Source organism: Cervus elaphus, chromosome 1 (genome assembly GCF_910594005.1).
Source record: "Cervus elaphus chromosome 1, mCerEla1.1, whole genome shotgun sequence".
NCBI lineage: Eukaryota > Metazoa > Chordata > Mammalia > Artiodactyla > Cervidae > Cervus > Cervus elaphus.
In genome coordinates, this window is record NC_057815.1 from 58,472,743 (window position 1) to 58,494,352 (window position 21,610).

Sequence of the window (21,610 nt, forward strand, 5' to 3'; positions counted from 1 at the left end):
CAATGAATATTCAGGGTTGATTTCCTTTAGGAATGACTGGTTTGATTTCCCTGCTGTCCAAGGGACTCTCAAGGGTATTCTCCAGCACCACAGTTTGAAAGCATCAGCTTTTTGGCACTCAGCCTTCTTTGTGGTCCAACTCTCACATCCATACATGACTACTGAAAAAACCATAGCTTTGACTATACAGACCTTTGTATAGTCTCTGCTTTTTAACATGCTGTTGAGGTTGCTCATAGCTTTTCTTCCAAGGAGCAAGCGTCTTTTAATTTCATGAATGCAGTCACCATCCACAGTGATTTCGGAGCCCAAGAAAATAAAATTTGTCTCTGTTTCCATTTTTTCCCCCATCTATTAGCCATGAAGTGATGGGACCAGATGCCATAATCTTTATTTTTTTTAAGTTGAGTTTTAAGCCAGCTTTTTTGCTCTCCTCTTTCAACTTCAGCAAGAGGCTCTTTAGCTCTTTGCTTTCTGCCATTAGTGTGGTATCATCTAGTGATTCCAGCCTGTACTTCATCTAGCCTGGCATTTCACACGATGTACTCTGCACATAAGCTAAATAAACAGGGTGACAATACAGAGCCTTGATGTACTCCTTTCCCAATCCTGAACCAGTTCATTGCTCCATGTTCAGTTCTAACTGAGGCTTTTTGACTTGCACACAGGCTTCTTAGGAGGCAGGAAAGGTGGTCTGGTATTCCCATCTCTTTAAGAATTTTCCACAGTCTGTTATGATCCAAAGGCTTTAGCATTGTCAATGAAGCAAAAGTAAATATTTTTGGAATTCCCTTGCTTTTTCTATGATCCAGTGGATGTTGGCAATTTGATCTCTGGTTCCTCTGCCTTTTCTAAATTCAGCTTGCACGTCTGGACATTAAATAAGTTACAGGTATACAATATAGTAATTCACAGTTCTTAAAGATTATATTCCATTTATAGCCTTATAAAATATTGACTTTGTCCCCTTTATTGTACAATATATCTTGTGGCTTGGTTTGTAACTAATAGTTCATATCTCTAAATCCCCTACCACTATATTGCCCTTCTCTCCTACCCTCTCCCCACTGGTAACTACTAGTTTGTTCTCTATATCTATGTGTCTGCTTCTTTTTTGTTATATTTATTAGTTTGTTGTATTTTTTAGATACCACACATAAGTGATAACTTAAGAGTATTTGTCTTTATCTGATTGACTAATTTCACTAAGCATAACATCCCCCAGGCCCATCCATATTGTAGCAAATGGTAAAATTACATTCCCTTTTATGACTGAGTAGTATTCCCTTGTATATATACGTACATTCTTTATTCAGGCATCTGTTGATGGACACTTAGGTTGCTTCCATACCTGAAAGCAGCTCTTGTAAATAATGCTGGTATAAACACTAGGGTACAGGAATCTTTTCCCATTAGTGTTTTCTTTTCTGGATATATACCCAAGAGTGGAACTGTTGAGTCATATGGTAGTTCTTCTATTTAGTTTTTTGAGAAACCTCCATTCTGTTTTCCACAGTGGCTGCACCAATATACATTCCCACCAACACCAACAGTGTATGAGGGTTTCCTTTTTCCCACATCCTCATCAACATTTGTCATATATGTCCTTTTCGATGCTATCCATTCTGACAGGTATGAGGTGATACCTCACTGTGGTTCTGATTTACACTTCTCTGATGACTAGTGATGTTGAGCAACTGTTCATGTTCCTGCTGGCCATGTGCATGCATGTTCTCTTTGGAAAAATGCCTGAGGTCTTCTGTCCATTTTTTAATCAGGTTTTTTTGATGTTGAGTTATATAAGCTATTTATATATTGAGCAGGCTAAAAAGTTTATTTGGGGTTTTCTGTTATATCTTCTGGAAGAACCCAAATGACCAATATATTGGTCAATCCAATATATTGGACATTAACCCCTTACTGGTCATATCATTTGCAAATATCTTCTCCCATTCAGTAGGTTATCTATATGCTATCAATTCTTTTGCCATACTTTCATTGTCATAAGCACAAGGCTGCTCCCGTCACTTCGTGCCTGGACAAACACAGCTGCACGTGGCGAGAGAAAACCTTATATCCATGCTGGTGGATATCATTTTAAATTCACAAGCACCACCTTCAAGTGGGCCCTTAATGTTGTCTGACAGGCACACTCTACTTCCCTAATCCATTCAATCTTCTACCTCCTGGACTATTATTTCTACTTTTCCTCTTTTCAAACACTCAGCATCTTCTACCCTGTCTTTACTCTCAGATGGTAACCCTGAAGCCTCTTTTTTCACTGATAATGGAAGAGCAAAGAGAAGACAATTCTGTAAGATCCCAAACCACACCTACTCACCTGGAACCACATACTCTGCCCTGTTTCCTTGACAACAAATGAACTGGTTGAAAAACCCACCAACTCAAACACATCACTCAGGCAGTTCAACCCTCTGCATCATTTTTAACATCTCTCTAGCATACCAACAATTATTTTCTCCTTTCTTTACAAACCATCTTTTGAATCATTTTCTCCTCCCTTTTCCTTCACATTGAAACAAAAAAGCAGTGTATGTTCTCTTTCTCCAACTTCTCTCCTCTCATAATCTCTTAAAGAGACTATAATCAGACTTTCACCCACTCTATTCACCTATCCCCACTTCAAAACCACTCAGTTCAAGGTCACCAGTGAACTACCTCATTGCTAAATGCAACGAGCAGTCCTTGGTCTTCAACATACTTGACCCACCAGCTGCATTTCACATAAGGTCTTAAGCCATCCTCCTAGGAATATTTTCTGCACCTCTAGGCCACCACACTCCTGATTTTCCTCCCACCCTACTTGCTATTCCTTTTCAATCTCCTTTGTTGGTTCCTTCTCCCTCCCTCACCTCTAACTAGTTGTTTGACTTCTTTTATCTTCAGTTACCCCTTGGTAGACTCATCTAATCTCTCAGCTTTAATTGTCATCTTTATGCTGATGGGGTGTGTGTGTGTGTGTGTGTGTATACGTATATATATATATACGTATACACACACACACAGACTTGCTCCTTGACCTCCAGGAGCATATCCCAATGCCCACTCAAGGATATCCCTCCAGCAAGCCTCTCCTCATTATCCTATAGCATGAATTTTTGTTCTCTACTAGATCATTCCCATCACCTAAGTGCTGTTAACTCTTATAACTTTAAATAAAAACAAAAACCCTTTGGTTATCTATTTTACATATGGCATGGGAATTTGCTATATGACTCAGGGAACCCAAACAGGGGCTCTATGACAGGCTGAAGGATGGGAGAGGGAGGGGGATGGGAGGGAGGTTACATAGGTGTACCTATGGCTGATTCTTGTTGATGTATGACAGAAAACTACAAAATTCTTTAAAGCAACTATCCTTCTATTAAAAAATGAAAAAGAAAAAACAAACCAAAAAACCCCTTGATCTCACCTTCCTCACCAGTGACTACAAACTCATTTCTTTCTGCTCTTGTCTACAGAAACACTTGAAAAAGTAGTTTGTTTTGTTTTTATTGCCCCCAATTCCTCTCCCATGAATTTATCTTACGGCCACTCCAGTCTGGCTTGTTCTCACCTCTCAATGATAATGGCTAATCAACTTCATGTCCAATGACCCCTACGTCACTTAACTGCTGTCATAGTGATCAGCGCTCATTCTACTCGACCTAATGGTAGCATATGACACAGATGTTTACTTTTTCCTTTCACACAATGTCTTCTTCATCTTGGCTTTCAGGTCAATACTCTTGTTTGGATCTTCTGGTCTCTATTAGACTTCTTTTGTTGGTTCCTCATTTTCTCTCCATCCTTTTAATACTGGAGAGTTCCAGAACTCAGTCCTCTTCTCACCTCTAGGCAACACCCACATTCCTAGATGATTCCTTTTAAATATCACCGCCAAGTCTACAACTCTCATATCTAATCTACATCTACAGGACAGTCATCTTTCTCACACACTTTAAAGTCCAGCTTCCTAGTCTGTTCCCTACTTGACACTCTAATAAGCATTTCCAACTTAACACATCCAAAACTGAGCTCCCAATTTTCCCTTCAAACTTATTTCTCTACCTTCCAGCTACCTAGAATCTGACCACTTCTTACCATCCCCAATGCTAACACTCTGGGCCAAGCTACCATCGTCTCTCACACCATCCATATCACTGCTCTCCCTGATTCCACCCTTCTAACAGCCTGTTTTCTATACGCTGGTGAGAGTGACCCTTTCCATTCCTAACTTAGTTATTATTACCCCTCTGCTTCAAACTTTTTCTGATGGCTTCCCATCTTTCTCTGAGTAAAAATGGCAGTGGCTTCTAGGGCCTCAATCAGCATGACATCACTTCTCTGATCTCAACTACTATTAGGCTGATGCAAAAGTAACTGAAGTTTTTGCACGGTTGAAATTTGCCATTTGATATTGAAATGCATTCTTAAATAAATGTGGTTATGTTACACATTTTTAAATGTGCATTTCTCACTTTACTTATTTTTTTTCACTAATAATTTATTACTTTCTGTGTATTTTATGTTTATTTTAGACTAGGGAAATGAAGGGAGACAAGAAGGAAATCTGTTTAATTTTCTTGAGTTCAAAATGGGTCATAAAGCAGCAGAGACAACTTGCAACATCAACAACACATTTGGCCTAGGAACTACTAATGAACATACAATGCAGTAGTGGTTCAAGAAGTTTTGCAAAGGAGATGAGACCCTTGAAGATGAGGAACACTGGCTGGCCATCAGAAGTTGACAATGACCAACTGAGAGGACCATCAAAGTTGCTTCTCTTACAACTACATGAGAAGTTGCTCAAGAACTCAACGTCAACCATTCTATGGTCATTCAGCATTTGAAGCAAATTGGAAAGTTGAAAAAGCTTGATAAGTGGATGCCTCATGAACTGTACAAAGATTAAAAAAACCATCCTTTTTGAGTATCGTCTTCTCTTATTCTACACAACAACAAACCATTTCTCGATCAGACTGTGATGTGCAATGAAAAGTGGATTTTATATGACAACTGGTACTGACCAGCTCAGTGGCTGGACCGAAATGCTCCAAAGCACTTTCCAAAGCCAAACTTGCACCAAAAAAGGTCATGGTCACTGTTTGGTGGCCTGTTGCCCATCTGATCCACTTTTTTGCTTTCTGAATCACAGCAAAATCATTATATCTGAGATGTATACTCAGCAAATCAATGAGATGCACCAACAACTGCAATGTCTGAAGCCAGCTCTGGTCAACAGAAAGGGCCCAATTCTTCCCCATGACAACGCCCAACTGCATGTCACACAACTAATGCTTCAAGTGTTGAATGAATTAGTCTACGAAGTTTTGCCTCATCCGCTATGTTCACCTGACCTCTTGCCAACCGACTACCACTTCTTTAAGCAACTCAACAACTTTTTGCATGAAAACACTTCCACAACCAGCAGGAGGCAGAAAATACTTTCCAAGAGTTTGTTGAATCTCAAAGCACGGATTTTTACTCTACAGGAATAGTCAAACTTACATCTTGTTGGCAAAAATGTGCTGACGGTAATAGTTCCTACTTTAATTAATAAAGATGTGTTTGAGCCTAGTTAAAATGATTTAAAATTCATGGTCCAAAACTGCAATTACATTTGCACATAATACTTTCCTAACACTTTCCTCTTCCTTGCCAACTCTACCACAGTCCCACTGCCCCTGGCTAATACCTAAACATACCAAGCATGCACCTGTCTCAGGATCCTTCCACCTGCTAGTCTGCTGCCTAGAATGCTCTTCCTCCTGATATGTGCACATCTTGCTCCCACATCTCTGGATTTTACTCATACATCAGTTTCTCAGTGATACCTCTTTAGTTCCCACACCTATTCTCTTTCCACGCTTTATTTTTCTCCTTAGCACTATCAGTAGCTAACATACTCTGGAATTAGCTTATTTACATAGTATTTCCCTCTAGTCAACCTGTAAATTTCATAAGGCAAGCTTTTTATATTCTGTTCGGTTCCCTAGTGTATGTACAATACTGTATTAAGGTACCTAGCTGTGTACAATACCTAGAAGAGAGCTTTGTACTTGGGAGAGGTTCCATAAACATTTGATGAGTAAGTCAATGGCATTTCTAATCATAATCTCTGCAGTCAACCTTCATCCTGCCTCCAGAGTTATCTAATCAGGAGACAAATCTGCTCACCTCAGTTTTCAGCTTAAAACTCTTCAGTTGGTCTGCAGTGCTACAGCTAAGGCAAACTGAAATGTCTTCAGTAGCCAGGCATAGCCCCTAATGTGATAAGTAAAGTTTGCGTGTGTGGCACAGGGGAGGTGGGGTGGATATGAAAAGTGGAAAAGTGTAGGACCTGCCTAAGGGCATTCATTTCATTTAAAGAACTGTATTGGCCTCTTGGGAGCCCCTGTGTCTAGAATAAACCACCACCTCCATAGTGGCTTGGTAGGCACTAGACCTGCCAGGCCTGCTCCCTTCACGGCCCTATAATATCGGAGAGAACAGACTGTGCATATCCTCAAACTGAATGACTGCAATGCAACTGAACACACTGCTTTTTCATTATTAAGTAAACAGGCAAGGAAGCAAGATGTTACTGTTGGCACAGTCTGAAATTTTATCTGAAATCCAGATGTTTGAACCAGATGACTACACTTGCTAAAGGCAGTTTTTACAACTAGATGAGGTAATTACACTTGAGTTTCAGGGTGACACACTTGGGGATCTGAATGGGTAATCACCCATGCAGTGATTCTAATCTGTTAGGACCTTAACTCAGTAAGGAAGAACATCACCACCAACGTCAGCTTTTTTTCCCATGAGAACCAGCAAGACTTGAGAAGTGCACCCACAGAACTTGCCCCATCCTCAAATCTCCAAACTACTTTGCTAAGAATGGATCCTTTGGGCTCATCACTCTAAACCGTACTTCCTTCAAGATACCTGCATCAGAGTACTCCAGCCCAAGTCCTCTGTGGGACTTTGACGATGGCAAACAAGGACTTCCGTGATCTGACAACCAGTGTTTACCAGAGCAGACTCAACTCTCAAAACTCCCAACACATGCTTCACTTACTATTACCAAAGACCCATTCTCATCCTATAATGTTTGTAAACTTCTAAAATGTCTTTCTCCCCTACCCATTCCAGGCAAAGTGCTCCACCCAAGAATCAACTTCTCCAGGAGCTCTCTATAGATCCACTGAATAATTACTTCCCTCCTTTCCTGCACTGTATCCTGTACATGTCTCCCTTCTGATCTTTATTAATCATAATTATTGCTTTATTTCAGTTCCATGGGGGCAGTAATCATGTCTAATGTATTTTCGAATCAGTGATGCCCAACCTAGTACCTGGCACTTAGTGTTAACTGCTCAGTCGTGTCCGACAATTTGCAACCCTATGGACTGTAGCCCACCAGGCTCCTCTGTCCATGGGATTCTCCAAGCAAGAATACTGGAGGTGTTGCCATTTCCTTCTCCTGGGGATCTTACAGACCTAGGGACAGAACCCAGCTCTTTTGCATTGCAGGCAGATTCCTTGCCATCTGAGCCACCTGGAAAGTCCACCTGGCACTTAAGAGGCACTCAATGTATGTTTTTTTTAATTTAACGTAATTATAATTTAGAAGAATGATCAGATCATGTGGCTACAGTCCTAGAGAGAGATTGAATGAGGGGGGGAGAAAAAGAGATTCAAGTTACATAACAATTTTTTTCATACCTCACATAAAGGCACTTTGCATGGAAAGAATGTTACAAAAAATTTCTATTTTTTTTAAATTTCTATTTCTTGATGGACTCCTAACATTTTAAAAAGGCAGTCTAGTGGAATGGATTGAGCATGGACAGACAACCTGAGTACACTGACTATACACTGCTCCTTCTATAAGCTAACTTGACAGAATATTTATTGTCCAACTAATGCAAATTGGTAAGAAATACATTAAGAGTCTCAAAATATATATTTACACATGGTAGAGAATAAGCGCACAAAATTCACATAAGAGAAAACATAAACTGGTTTAAAATATTAAAAACATTCAATACTACCAACAAAAAAATTCAAGTTAAAACAACAACCAGGTAGGCACTCAAAACGTGTTGAATTAGCCACCTTTTGCCACATTACACCTCCTAACGGTAGTATACTGACTGTCAACATGTAGCAGTGCTAACTGGCCTAGATATGCTGGAAAGCAACTGGAATCCATTGGTGATGATTAATTATTAAGAAATGTTCTTAAAAGAGAGCAGGATACTATAGATATAAAATATTATTTATAGAAAGGAAAAATCAGATGCTAGAAATAACCCCAAAGAAAGGTTAAGAAAAAAAGACTTATCTACCTTTCAGAATATATGTATATATTCATCACAATAATTACATGATAATGATTGTTCATCATTGAAAAATTATAAAAATAGTAGTAACAATGGCTAATATTTACTGAGCACTTACTATGTGCCTGGTACTATGATAAGTATTTCACATGTGTTATGAGATAGATACTAACGTAGGGTTGCTATATTTAGTGAATAAAAATGTAAGATGCCCAATTTGATTTGAATCTCAGATAAACAATGGATACTTGCTATTTATATGAAATTCAAATTTGAATTTGAATAATTTTGAATAATTTGAATACCTTGGCATCCTGTATTTTGTTTAGGTAATAGCACTCCACTTTATTCATGAGAAGACTAAGACACAGGGACTGAGTAACTTTACAGGGTCATAGAGCTAATAAGTAGTGATAAAATGCTCAGTTTACAAAAAAAGTAAAATAGTAAATTTTGTCTATAATGATATAGGCTTACCTCATTTTGTTGTGCTTCTCTTTATTGCACTTCACAGATACTGCATTTTTTAAAAAATAAATTGAAGGACTGTCAACCTCACATCGAGCAAGCCTATCAGGCCATTTTTCCAACAACATTTGCTCACTTCATGTCTCTCTGTCATATATTGATAATTCTCCCAATATTTCCTACTTTTTCATTATTATTATATTTGTTTTGGTGATCTTTGAGGTCACTACTGCAAAAAATATGACTCACTGGAGGCTCAGAAGATGGTTAGCATCTTTTAGCAAAAAAGTATTTTTAAATTATGTACTTTTTAAAGACATAGTGCTATTGTATACTGAAGAAATCACAGAATGGTATAAACATAACTTTTATAGGTACTGAGAAACCAAAAAATTCATGTGACTCATTTTACTGTACTGATCTGGAATCAAACCCACAACATCACTCAGTTAAGTAGCTCAGTCGTGCCCGACTCTTTGTGAAACCATGGACTGCAGCACACCAGGCTTCTCTGTCCATCACCAACTCCCGGAGCCTACTCAAACTCATGCCCATCGAGTCGATGATGCCATCCAACCATCTCATTCTCTGTCGTTCCCTTTTCCTCCCACCTTCAATCTTTCCCAGCATCAGGGTCCTTTCCAATGAGTCAGTTCTTCCCATCAGGTGGCCAAAGTTTTTGGAGCTTCAGCTTCAGCATCAGTCCTTCCAATGAATACTCAGGACTCATTTCCTTTAGGATGGACTGGTTGGATCTCCTTGCAGTCCAAGGGACTCTCAAGAGTCTTCTCCAACACCACAGTCCAAAAGCATCAATTCTTCAGCACTCAGCTTTCTTTAGAGTCCAACTCTCACATCCATACATGACTACTGGAAAAACCATAGCTTTGACTAGAGGAACCTTTGTTGGTAAAGTAATGTCTCTGCTTTTTCACATGCTGTCTAGGTTGTCAGAGCTTTTCTTCCAAGGAGCAAGTGTCTTTTAATTTCATGGCTGCAGTCACCATCTGCAGTGATTTTGAGCCCCCAAAAATAAAGTCTCTCCCTGTTTGCATTGTTTCCCCATCTATTTGCCATGAAGCGATGGGACCAGATGCCATGATCTTAGTTTTCTGAATGTTGAGCTTTAAGCCAACTTTTTCACTATCCTCTTTCACTTTCATCAAGAGGCTCTTTAGTTCTACTTTGCTTTCTGCCATAAGAGTGGTGTTATCTGCATATCTGAGGTTATTGATATTTCTCCCAGCAATCTTGATTCCAGCTTGTGCTTCATCCATCCTGGCTTTTCACATGATGTACTCTGTATAGAAGGTAAATAAGCAGGATGACAATATACAGCCTTGAGTTACTGCTTTCCTGATTTGGAACCAGTCTGTTGTTCCATATCCAGTTTTAGCTGTTGCTTCTTGACTTGCATACAGGAGGTATGGTCAGTTGTCGGTGTCAGGAGGCAGGTCAGGTGGTCTGGTATTCCCATCTCTTTAAGAATTTCCCCCAGTTTGTTGTGACACACACAGTCAAAGGCTTTGGCGTAGTCAATAAAGCAAAAGAAGGCGTTTTTCTGGAACTCTCTTGCTTTTTCGATGATCCAGCAGCTGAGGGGAATCATGGACAGGTGATACTACCACCACCAAATCCATTTACTGAGCATTCACTTGCGCACTTACTCTGGGTGCTGTGCTGTAACAGCCCTCCACTCCCATTTTATACATGGATCTAATCCAGGTCTCCTGCATTGCGGGCAGATTCCTTACCAACTGAGCCACCAGGAAAGCCCTGAACAATGTGAAGAATTAAATATTTTGCTCAAGGTCATAAAACTAGTAAGGGCAGGACCAGATTCTAACTCCAAAGTTCTTGCTTATTCCACTCTGTCATCTTGATTTCCTGGGTGAGATTTTTTTTCTTTCGAATGCAGTTCTATCAGTGTTGGTATAAAAGTTGTTGTGTGATAAAATACATGTACGAGGAATATTTCAAGACCTGCAGAACCTAGTTGTTGGAGTTTGCCTTGGTTTAAAGCCATGCTTTGAGCCAGCCCAATGAAATACCTGAAGTGGTAAACATTTACGGCTCAAATGTGATTTCATTTAGAAAGCAGAAATACAGACCCCAGAGTTGTCTTTTGGAAAGTGAGACTGCTCCCCCACTGGTGCCTCTCATTAAGCTCCTCCCTTTCCCTGGAACTTGGTAGTTTCCTCAAGTAAGTCACTTAGGGAGGGATTCTTATATATACATATATTTTAAGCCAACCGCATGAGAAAGTCCACATGCATACACAAACACGAAAGTGCCAGTGTGCTTTTACAATGAAAGCAATGCCCATGTTCTATACGTAACAGGGAATGTTAGGGTGATTTCCCTTAGATGGCAGCTTAAGTTGGCCTTGAAAGCTTAGCCTACATAAAAAGTTTGTGCTTTTGACTGTTTATTCTGAAAGAGATGGCTGGCCACAAGGCTGCCTATGATGCTTTTACCAGAATTTGCTTTTGTTTTTCCCTCTTGAAAATTACCTCATGACTAAAGCACTCACTGATCCATGTAGAGGAATCCCATGGAGATGAAAACACACTTGTTTAAATAAAATATTTATGAAGAGGCCCTAAAATGTCACTGAAGTAAATGCAAATTAAATCTTCGCAGATTGTGCATCCAACATGCCACTCATTCCTTATAAGACTCTCCAGTTACTGATTGCAATTAACATTAATTTTTAAAAATTAATCCCATTGTGCATAATCACACCAATGTCTATTCATAAAAATTCAGTGTTTTAAGGCTGATTTTTCTCTTGATTTTCTTTGAAAATCATCTGAATTAAGGCTAATGTTTAATCTCAGTGATCATTTTGGAAATTTTTCCTTACAAACTATATTTAATTATTATTTTACATGTACATCTTTTAATAAGTTACTTCACTCTAAATAAATATAAGGTGACATTAACGACAGTTCCACTTCCTGGCCTTTTAATAATTTGGACATGATTTTCTCAATTTGTTCTTTTTTCCCCTATACTGAGTGAATTTAATGGATTCTCATGATATTTTTAAAGAGTCCTCAAAATAAAAATTGGGGGTAATATTGTCAAAAGAAATTTAAGAATCAGTTAGTTGATTTGGGTGGTAACTGTACAAGGTAAAAGTCAAAGCCCCTGCCTTGACACCATCTTTCCTAATTTTGCAAAAAAGAAATATGAGTTGAGTTGAGAAGGGTTAGGTGGGTTCACTCTTATTGTGAGTGAGACCAATAAGTCTTCTACAGTTATCTTCTACCTGGTACACATTAGAACCAACTGAAGAACATATATAAAGATATACCAATACTAGGTCCCACCACCAGAGATTCCAATTTAATTGGTCAGGGTAGAGCTCAGTTATTGACAGTTTCTTTATTGTTGTTTTTTTGTTAGAGCTCCCTAAGTGTTTCTAACATGCAACTAAGGTTGAAAATAAATCTAGAAAACCAGTCTAGAAAAAAGCATCTCCTAACTAGGGTTAACGTCCACCTAGAAAGAGGGATCATCAGTGATGTGCCATAAAAGTCTACTTCACACCCTGAGGAGGTGAACATTCTCTGGTGTTAGTCACTCAGTTGTGTCCAACTCTGTGACCCCATGGACTGTAGCCCACCAGGCTCCTCTGTTCATGGAATTCTCCAGCCAACAGTACTAGAGTGGGTAGTCATTCCCTTCTCCAGGGGATCTTCCCAACCTAGGGACTGAACCTGGGTCTCAATGTAGGCAGATTCTTAACCCTCTGAGCCAACAAGGAAGCCCCCGAACACTCTTGAGTTCACCCGAAAAATGAAAAAAAATCCCTAGAAATACAAAGCTGGAATATCAATGGAAAACTAGTATCATGAATAAAAGAATTCATGACCAAGATACTGAATGATATCCATCAACAGACGAATGGATAAAGATGTGGTGTGTACACACACACACACACACACACACACACACACACACACACTGTGAAATACTACTCAGCCAGGAAAAAGAATGAAATAATGCCATTTGCAGCAACATGGATGGACCTAGAGAATATTACACTAAGTAAAGTAAGTAAAAAAGAGAGAGAGAAATATATAATAAGATATGATATCACATGTAAGACAAATATCACTTACATGTGGAATTTTTTAGAAGTTCGAAAAAGATACAAATGAACTTATTTACAAAACAGAAACTGACTCACAGACTCACACAGAAAATGAACTTATGGTAACTAAAGAGGGCGAAATAAATTAGGAGTTTGGAATTAACAGATACACACTATTATAGTAAAAATAAATAAACACAAGGACCTACTATATAGCCCAAGGAACGATAATCAATATCTTATAATAACTAAAATAGAAAAAAATTGGAAAAGAAGATATGTGTGTGTGTATAAAACTGAATCACTTTGCTACACACCTAAAACTAACTTAACATTGTAAATCAACTACACTTTAAATTTAAAAAGCAAAAGTAAAAACACAGAGGAAAATCTTTATAACTGCATAGAATTTAACCTACAATTAGAGATTAAATCCATTATAGAAAAACAGAATAGAGACAGGACATTTATTTTTTTTTATTTTTATTTTTTTTATTAGTTGTAGGCTAATTACTTTACAATATTGTAGTGGGTTTTGTCATACATTGACATGAATCAGCCATGGAGTTACATGTATTCCCCATCCCGATCCCCCCTCCCACCTCCCTCCCCACCCCATCCCTCTGGGTCTTCCCAGTGCACCAGGCCTGAGCACTTGTCTCATGCATCCAACCTGGGCTGGTGATCTGTTTCACTATAGATAATATACATGTTTCAATGCCATTCTCTCGAAACATCCCACCCTCGCTTTTTCCCACAGAGTCCAAAAGTCTGTTCTATACATCTGTGTCGAGATAGGACATTTAAATGAAAAAAATAACCTAGGAAATTTTCATTGACAATAACTCCTAGATACTTAGAATATGTGATGTGTTTACCTAGAAGCTACTCTGACTTAGACTCGACTCTCTTTTTCTTACAAAGGAACCCATGGCCCTGGGCTAGTTCAGCTCTTTGCACTTCAATTTATTCATATATACAATCTCTTTTAGCAATGATTCTCAAACTTTAATGTGCCTATGAATTACCTGAGGATCCTGTTAAGACACAGATTCACATCAGAAGGTCTGGAGGGCGCCTGAGAGTCTGCATTCCTAACAAGTGCCCAGATGCTGCTGATGCTGCTGCTGCGCAGCTGAACACTTGGAGCAGCAAGGTCTTAGAAGACGTTATGAGGATTAAATGAAATGACCTACATAATGTGCTTGGCACAGATGTGGTTGGCACCCTTCAGAAGAACAGACTTACAAAGAAAATTATAAAACATGGTTAAAACCTAGAAATGACTTGATTCAATCCTCTTTTCTTTTTCAGATGTGGAAACAACAGGATGAGAAAAGTTACAATCACTACCCACTAACAGCCAAATGGAGAAGAGATGGAATTCTTTTTTGACTGGCAAATAGATGGGGAAACAGTGGCTGACATTATTTTTCTGGGCTCCAAAATCACTGCAGATGGTGATTGCAGCCATGAAATTAAAAGATGCTTACTCCTTGAAAGGAAAGTTATGACCAACCTAGACAGCATATTAAAAAGAAGAAACATTACTTTACCAACAAAGTTCCGTCTAGTCAAGACTATGGTTTTTCCAGTGGTCATGTATGGATGTGAGAGTTGGACTATAAAGAAAGCTGAGTGCCAAAGAATTGATGCTTTTGAACTGTGGTGTTGGAGAAGACTCTTGAGAGTACTTTGGACTGCAAGGAGATCCAACCAGTCCATCCTAAAGGTGATCAGTCCTGGGTGTTCACTGGAAGGACTGATGTTGAAGCTGAAACTCCAATACTTTGGCCACCTGATGAGAAGAGCTGACTCATTGGAAAAGACCCTGATGCTGGGAAAGATTGAGGGCAGGAGGAGAAGGGGACGACAGAGAATGAGATGGTTGGATGGCATCACCGACTCGATGGACATGGGTTTGGGTGAACTCCGGGAGTTCGTGATGGACAGGGAGGCCTGGTGTGCTGTGGTTCATGGGGTCGCAAAGAGTTGGACACGACTGAGAGACTGAACTGAACTGAAGTATAATTAAGAACAATGAGTGGAAGTTAAACAGAGCTTTTCATTCCATGCAAGAAAAGACCTCTTAGTAGTAACTGCTCTCCTACAATCAACTGGCCCTCTTGAGGAAATAGAGCAAAATCCCTGGTTACAAAGTATGAGCATTGACCAGCTGATAACATCAAAGAAGACTTTCATGCCTCAGGTCACTGTGGAACTAACTAAAAGACATTGCATATATAATAGGTACAAAAAATCTTTAGTAAACAAAAAATTTTAATAAAATAAAAATTTCCTTACTTTCCTTCCAACTCTGCTCCTCCTAAAGTCTTGCAAGTAAATGGAGCTGCTTAGGTCAAAAGCCTTGGTGTCATCCTTAACTCCTCTTCTTTCACTTCTCACATCCATTCCATCAACAAATCCGAGCACTGTATCTTCAAACTGTGCCCACTAGCCCCTTTGTCTGTCTGGATTACTAGAATAGCCTGCTAGCAAGTTTCCCTATCTTTTTCCCTTGATCTTCAACAGTATTTTCTCAACACAGCAGCCAAAGGGTTGCCACTTCTCTGTTCAATCCCTTCTCATTCAGAGTAAAAACCAAAGCCGTTATAATGGTTTATAAGATCCTACATGATCTTCCCTCTCCATTAACCATTAACCATATTGCTTGTCATTCTCTATCTTATTCGCTCTGTGCCAGCCACCCATGAACTCAACTATTCCTTGAATAACATCAAGGACACTTCTATCTCAGGACCTTTGCACTTCCTCTTCTCTCTGCTGTGAAGGCTATTCGCTGAAATTCACAAGTTAATGGCTGTCATTGCCAATATGTGAAAACGACATAATGACACCTAACAGGATTCTAATTGCTATCTATGGAAAAATGCCCACCCTCAGCTTAAAAATCCACACTTTACTTTCCATAGTTGGTACAGATGAAGGACTGGATGAGGCACTCAAGTTTCAATTTATGACTTAGCCTCATTTTTTTTTGTAAACCACATTTTCACTAAGTTCTCTCTTAATACCAAGTTAGGGAAGACTAGGGTTGTACTTCCACATCAGAGCACTGCAGTCACCTGGGCAAAGAATAACCTTTCTGATGGCCCACTGGTCTGTGACCCAGGCTTATCCCACCTCTGGAAAAATGAACAAACATACTACATGCAGTGTCATTCTGCTATCCACAGGAAATTATCTCTTTTCTCCTTTCAAAGCCAAAGTTCCTCAGTTGAGCTTGAGAAAACCTAATTACCACTGGGTAGCCAGGGACAGACAATGGGCAGAAAAAGCTGAAACATGGCATTCAAGCGGGCTCCTTTACAGAAAAGGAAGTCACCCACTCATAGAGATGACCTGCTCTAGGGACCCACGTACCAGCACTGCTGCTGTACGCAGTTGCTCTGGTTCCCACTACCCAGCAGCAGAGGTACCATTCACAGCTTTGGGCAGGGCAGCTACTCCAACCACTCAGCGTTTAAGGCTCAGAAATTAAAGGCACTCTTGACTTGGACAACCAAACAGCTTTAAAGGGATGGAGATACATTCATTTGATGTAAGAATTAATGTGGGTAAAGAGAGAAAGGTGGGGAGTGAAGAGGGATTCTGGCCTGAGCTGAAGGGCCCTGGAAGACATGGTGTACCTTGGATAGGGGCTTCAGTCTCAGTTCCTCTGGTCTTGCACTCACAGTCCCCCTCCCCAGCCTACCTCAATAACAGGCTACTTCCTGACCATAAACCAAAGATCCAGAGGGTCACTGGGCTACCTCAAAACTCCTGTACCCTAGTTTAAGATAACAGGACAGTGCTTTTAGGAGCTCAAAGAATAGTATGGCATACTCTATATCAGTGGCTATTTCTCAGCCAAGGAATCAGACGTGACTTTTTTAAGGACTTCTGAGTGCAGCGGCTGAGGAAAAAACCTAAGAACATGAGATCTAGCTTATAGATTAAAAGGAGCAGAGGCACAAAAATCAGACAAAAAGATGTGGCATGTTTAACATTCAACTCAGCGAGAGGCCTCATCCATCTTCTCTGGTAAACCCACAGAGGACTGCTTATGCGTGCTAACGATGGGGACTCCTGGCACAGGCAAAGAAGTGACACATTTCAACACTAACACTAGCTTTGGATGAAGCAAGCTAGATAATTTCCTTGTTCCTCCTGCTGAGGACAGAAGCTTTCCCCCAATGAGGACATCATCCCAGGCCCCTGGTTCATGAATGAAGTGCTGTCATTTCCTGTCTGCACTCTGGGTAGCACATCAGTTCAGCAAGGAGCCACACAAAAGCTGGGCATTAAACCCCCGGGGAAATGATGTGAAATCAACAGCATTTCTTGACTTAATTCTCCACTTTGAAGTAACACATTAGTGACCATCCCATACACTTAATTAATATAACCACAGGCGAAGGGAAACAATAATCTATTTTTTTGTTTCTTATTTGTTTTTTAAAAAAGACTTCGAATAGAAAATATCTGATATAAACTTTTAATAGATAACTTCTCTTCACCCCACAGACCTATCTTGGATATATTAACAAGGAAATGTTATTTAAGTCAGGCTCAAAGTAGACCTCTTTATGAATCAAATAATTCTCTAACTTACCCTTGGGTAAATGGATTTTTATGTAATGGATTGGCTTAAAATGAGGAAAATTCATACTAGATAATTTGCACACCAATAGCTCATTTCAAGTTATTTATACACAGGAATATTAGGAGAAGGACCGTTTTCTTACCCCATCTTTAACAACCCAACTACATTACCCTTTTTTTCTTTTTCTTTTTTTTTAGTACTGAGGTCAAGAGACTATTTGAGAAAACGATTCCTCAAGGTGAGAAGAATCTCAAGTAAACATTTGGAAGGAATGTGTTTTTCAATAACCGGCAGTGGCTGAGAAGATGCGAGAGACCCAGGACCCTGGGGGAAAAGCAAACGGCTTCACTAAAACTTCCTCTTCCAACCTTAATTGGTCAAAGGCCAAAATAAATGAACTTTCCAAAGTTAGGAGCTTCGAAACTTTCATTAAGAATAACTGCAGGTGCACAAGGCATGACCCGTGAGCCCCGCGACCTCCGTGTGCCCGGCAGCGGGAGCTGGGAGAGCCGGGCGCTCAGGCCCAGGCCGCCTCCACGCGGAGAGACCCAGAGGGAGCGGGTTCAGGCCCGGCTGCCCGGGACCTGGAGCTCCCAGCCCCCGGCCCAGCGCCGGCTCCCGCCCCGCCCTTCTTACCCCAGACTGAGGAAAGGAAATAGACGCTCCGGGGGGAGGGTGAGAGGCGCCCGGTGGGATTCAGCCACAGCCCGGGGCCGTCCCCAACTCCCAACTTCCCAGAGTTTCCTCTGGCCTCGTCCCCCTTCCCTAGACTCGCGAGGCCGCCGCGGCCTCTCCTCGCCCGGAGCGCAGAGCCGGGGAAGTGGTGCGCGGGGTTCCGAGCTCGGGAGCCGCCCCCCAGGAGCCCCGGTGACCGGAGCTCAGGTGACGGGCGTGGTCCCTCCAACCCCGCAACAACCCACCCGGACTCGGCCTCCACGCAGCAGCCTCCGCCGGGGTTCCCGCCCGGGTCCAGCATCAGGCCACGGTGCGCTGGTTCCTGGCCCCCTCCCCTAGCTGGGTGGTCACCCGCCCTCCTCCCTCCAGTCCGCCTCGCTCCCCTGCTTCAGGCCCTGGCGCGGCCCCAACTCCCAGCCCAGGGCCCTGGGGTCGCGCCGGGCAGCGGCGGCGGCACTCACCTGGGTCGCGGAGCCGGGGTCTGGTGCGGTCCCGCAGGTGGTAGATGAAATCCTGGCAGCTGTCGTGCTCCAGGGCCCCGCGGGCACAGAGCTCGGCCAGCAGCTGCAGCGCCTGGTGACAGAGCGCGTCCCTGGCCCCGGGCATCGCCCCCCCGCATCCTCGGACCGAGCAGGGCAGGCGGGCGCGGGAGACAACCCTCCGCCTGCCAGCTCAGAGCCGCCGCCTCCGGGCCGTCCGCGCTCGCCGCCAGGGATCCGCGGAGAAACCGCCCGAGCCCCAGCCCCAGCCGGCCCGGCCTCCCACCGGTTGCATGCAGCTCTCAGCCAGCCGGTCGGTCGGGCTTTCTCTCTCTCCCGCCTGGCCCCTCCGTCCCTCCCCCGGCACGGAGGAGAGGCGGCGCCGCACAGCCCAGCGCGCCTCTCTCCAGCGCTCCGCCCGCCACTCGCGGCCGCCGGGGGGCGGGGCGGGTCAGGGGTGCGTGCCGCCGGGTAGGATGCGGGCGGCCCCGGCCTGGGCGCCGGCGAGGGGCGGGGGCGCTCGCGGGCTCTTAGAGGAGCGCGGGACTCGGTTCGGGACCTCGCGCTCAAAGCGACCGCGCCCAGGTTTGGAGCTTGTAAGCGAGTGCGCGCTCCGTCCCGAGGCAAACCCACAGCCTCTCCCATCGCCCCGCGCCGCGGGAGTCCAAAGCACGTTCCTGGATGCTTTGCGCGAAAAGGTGAAGTGTGAACCACACCTGCCCGATCTGGAGAATGGAGTCCCGGCTTTGAACTTGAAAGGTGCCGTCTGGGCATAAACCATGGGCCTAAGGATGCTAGATGCCCAAATGCGGGGTTTGGGGCCGAGATTCACCAACAAAAGAGAGATTTCTTAAGCGCAGGACCTTTTCGGACCACCTTGGCGATTCGAAAAAGGTGAAGGCTCTCAAATTAGAAATAAGGAAAAATAAATGGCTCCTGAGAAAGACGCTGTGACTTAGCTGCAGCTTCGAAGATCCTGGTCGGTTTTCTAAGCAACTGAATGGAAATCTGAGGATTGCCAATGATTCTCCAGCACCCGCCGAGGAAGAGTATCAGAGAATCTGGGATGTTTGGAAGGGAACACAGGGCACCTCTCATACGCCAACCTCTTCAACCTTTCAGGCAATAAACCTAGAAATAACCAGGGGATACTGAGCTCCCTCTCTCTCTCTCTCTCTCTGTGTGTGTGTGTGTGTGTGTGTGTGTGTGAGAGAGAGAGAGAGAGAGACACACAGAGAGAGAGAGAGAGGTCTTTTAGCTATATAATCCAACTCCCTTGAATACTGAGCTCCTGTGTGTGTGACAACTCTTTAGTTACATAATCTCATTTAACTCCCTTGATAGCCCAACAAAGTCTGCATAACTATTATGCTTATTTTTACCAATGACAAACCTGAGACTCAGGAAGTTAGCACCTGCCCAAGTTCATACATGGGGAGGCAGGTTAATTTTGACCTTCTTTTTCTTTGCCTTTACTTAACACTAGTGTCCTACTGTAAAGCAGAGTAGAATCTGTACAACTGATACTCTCAGTCATAAGGCTGTGCTGTTGCTAGAGCATCTCATAGCAAATCAAACTGTGCAGAAAGGTAGTTCAGGATGCCATAGAGTGTTCACCCAGTAGACAAGCTTTAGAATACTACTGCACATGGTGCTTGGGGCCTCAAGGACCTTACATTAGAATGGAGAAAATGCAGGGTTGTAAAGGTAAAGCTAACTTCAGAGTTGTGAAAAGGCAAGTAGACTGCCTTAGAAAATTAATAGGGAAAATAAATTCACTGAGTCAGCCCTCAGAGGAGGTAGAGCAGAAACTGGTCTTTAAAAAGAGGGAACTCTTAGAGATGTAGGAGGGAGAGTGTGGATGCTAAAGTTTGTGTAGTAATGGTGAGGAGGAGCATGCATTAAATTAACATGTGGAAATTAGCATGTGGAAAGTTAACACTGATGTGACTATGTCAGAGAGGAACCAAAAGTAGTAAGTTCAGTTAAGAAATTACTTTGATAAGCCATGCAAGATATCCAAGGGCCTAGATCAGGCCAAAGGCATTGGCTAATTGCCAGGAACATCCAAATTAGAAAAATATTTTAGGTATGAATCAACAAGATTGCAACCAGTAGAATGAGAAAGAATGAAAGCCACCAACATTCAAAAAACTGACCTGGGTCACACACTGTGAGCACCTGATGACACTGAGAATTATAAGCCCAGAGTTTTAGGAGAGGGAGACTTCGACCATATAAAAGGATGGCCATCAACCATAAAAAGGTAGAAACTGAGTTGCCACATTGAATGGATTCTTCCAGGAAAGAAGAACTGGAAAAATGGGAGAGAGCTTTACCATTCAAAATGTGGCTTGACAAGGATGAGATTGAGAGTAGCAATCAGAGAAGAGGAAAATCCGACAGAGGGGAGTCATGGGCCAAAAGAAAGGGCACGATCAACAGCATCAACTGTCAACAGAATTTGAAGAAAAAAAACTAAGATGTGTCCTTCAGATACAGCAAGCAGTAAGAGAGTCGTGATTTTTTTAATTATTGCAGTATAGTTGCTTTACAATGTTGTGTTATTTTCTATTGTACAGCAAAGTGAATCATTTATAAGTATACATATGTTCCTTCTTTTTTGGATTTTTCTTCCCATTTTGGTCACCACAGAACACTGAGGAGGGTTCCCTGTGCTATACAGTAGGTTCTCATTAGTCATCTGTTCTGTATATAGTAGTGTATATATGTTAATCCCAATCTCGCAATTCATCTCCCCCACCCCCTGCTCCTCCCTTGGTATCCATACATTTGTCCTTTATGTCTGTAAGACAGTCATGATTTAGACAGACTAGTTACTGTGCAACCAACTCAACACAAGTTACTTAACATTTCTGTACCTAGATTTTTCGTCAGATAAAATTAATATGTGCATCATTGAGTAATTATAAAGATTACATAA

At 42.0% G+C, this 21,610-nt stretch overlaps 1 protein-coding gene across 2 annotated transcripts in view; it reads right to left on the bottom strand.

The window, feature by feature from the left end:
* Positions 1-19,027, bottom strand: part of SYT9 (synaptotagmin 9) — a 203,494-nt gene extending 184,467 nt beyond the window's left edge. Inside the window, exon 1 of one of the 2 annotated variants that reach the window (XR_006341257.1) lies at positions 18,649-19,027. Coding sequence is in view for 1 of the 2 variants with exons in the window: in XM_043904198.1 (XP_043760133.1) it covers positions 18,649-18,793 (145 nt within the window). In the remaining variant the exon portion in view is untranslated. The remainder of the gene's footprint in view (positions 1-18,648) is intronic. The other variant, XM_043904198.1, reaches the window with a different exon arrangement.
* Positions 19,028-21,610: the final 2,583 nt, after the last annotated feature.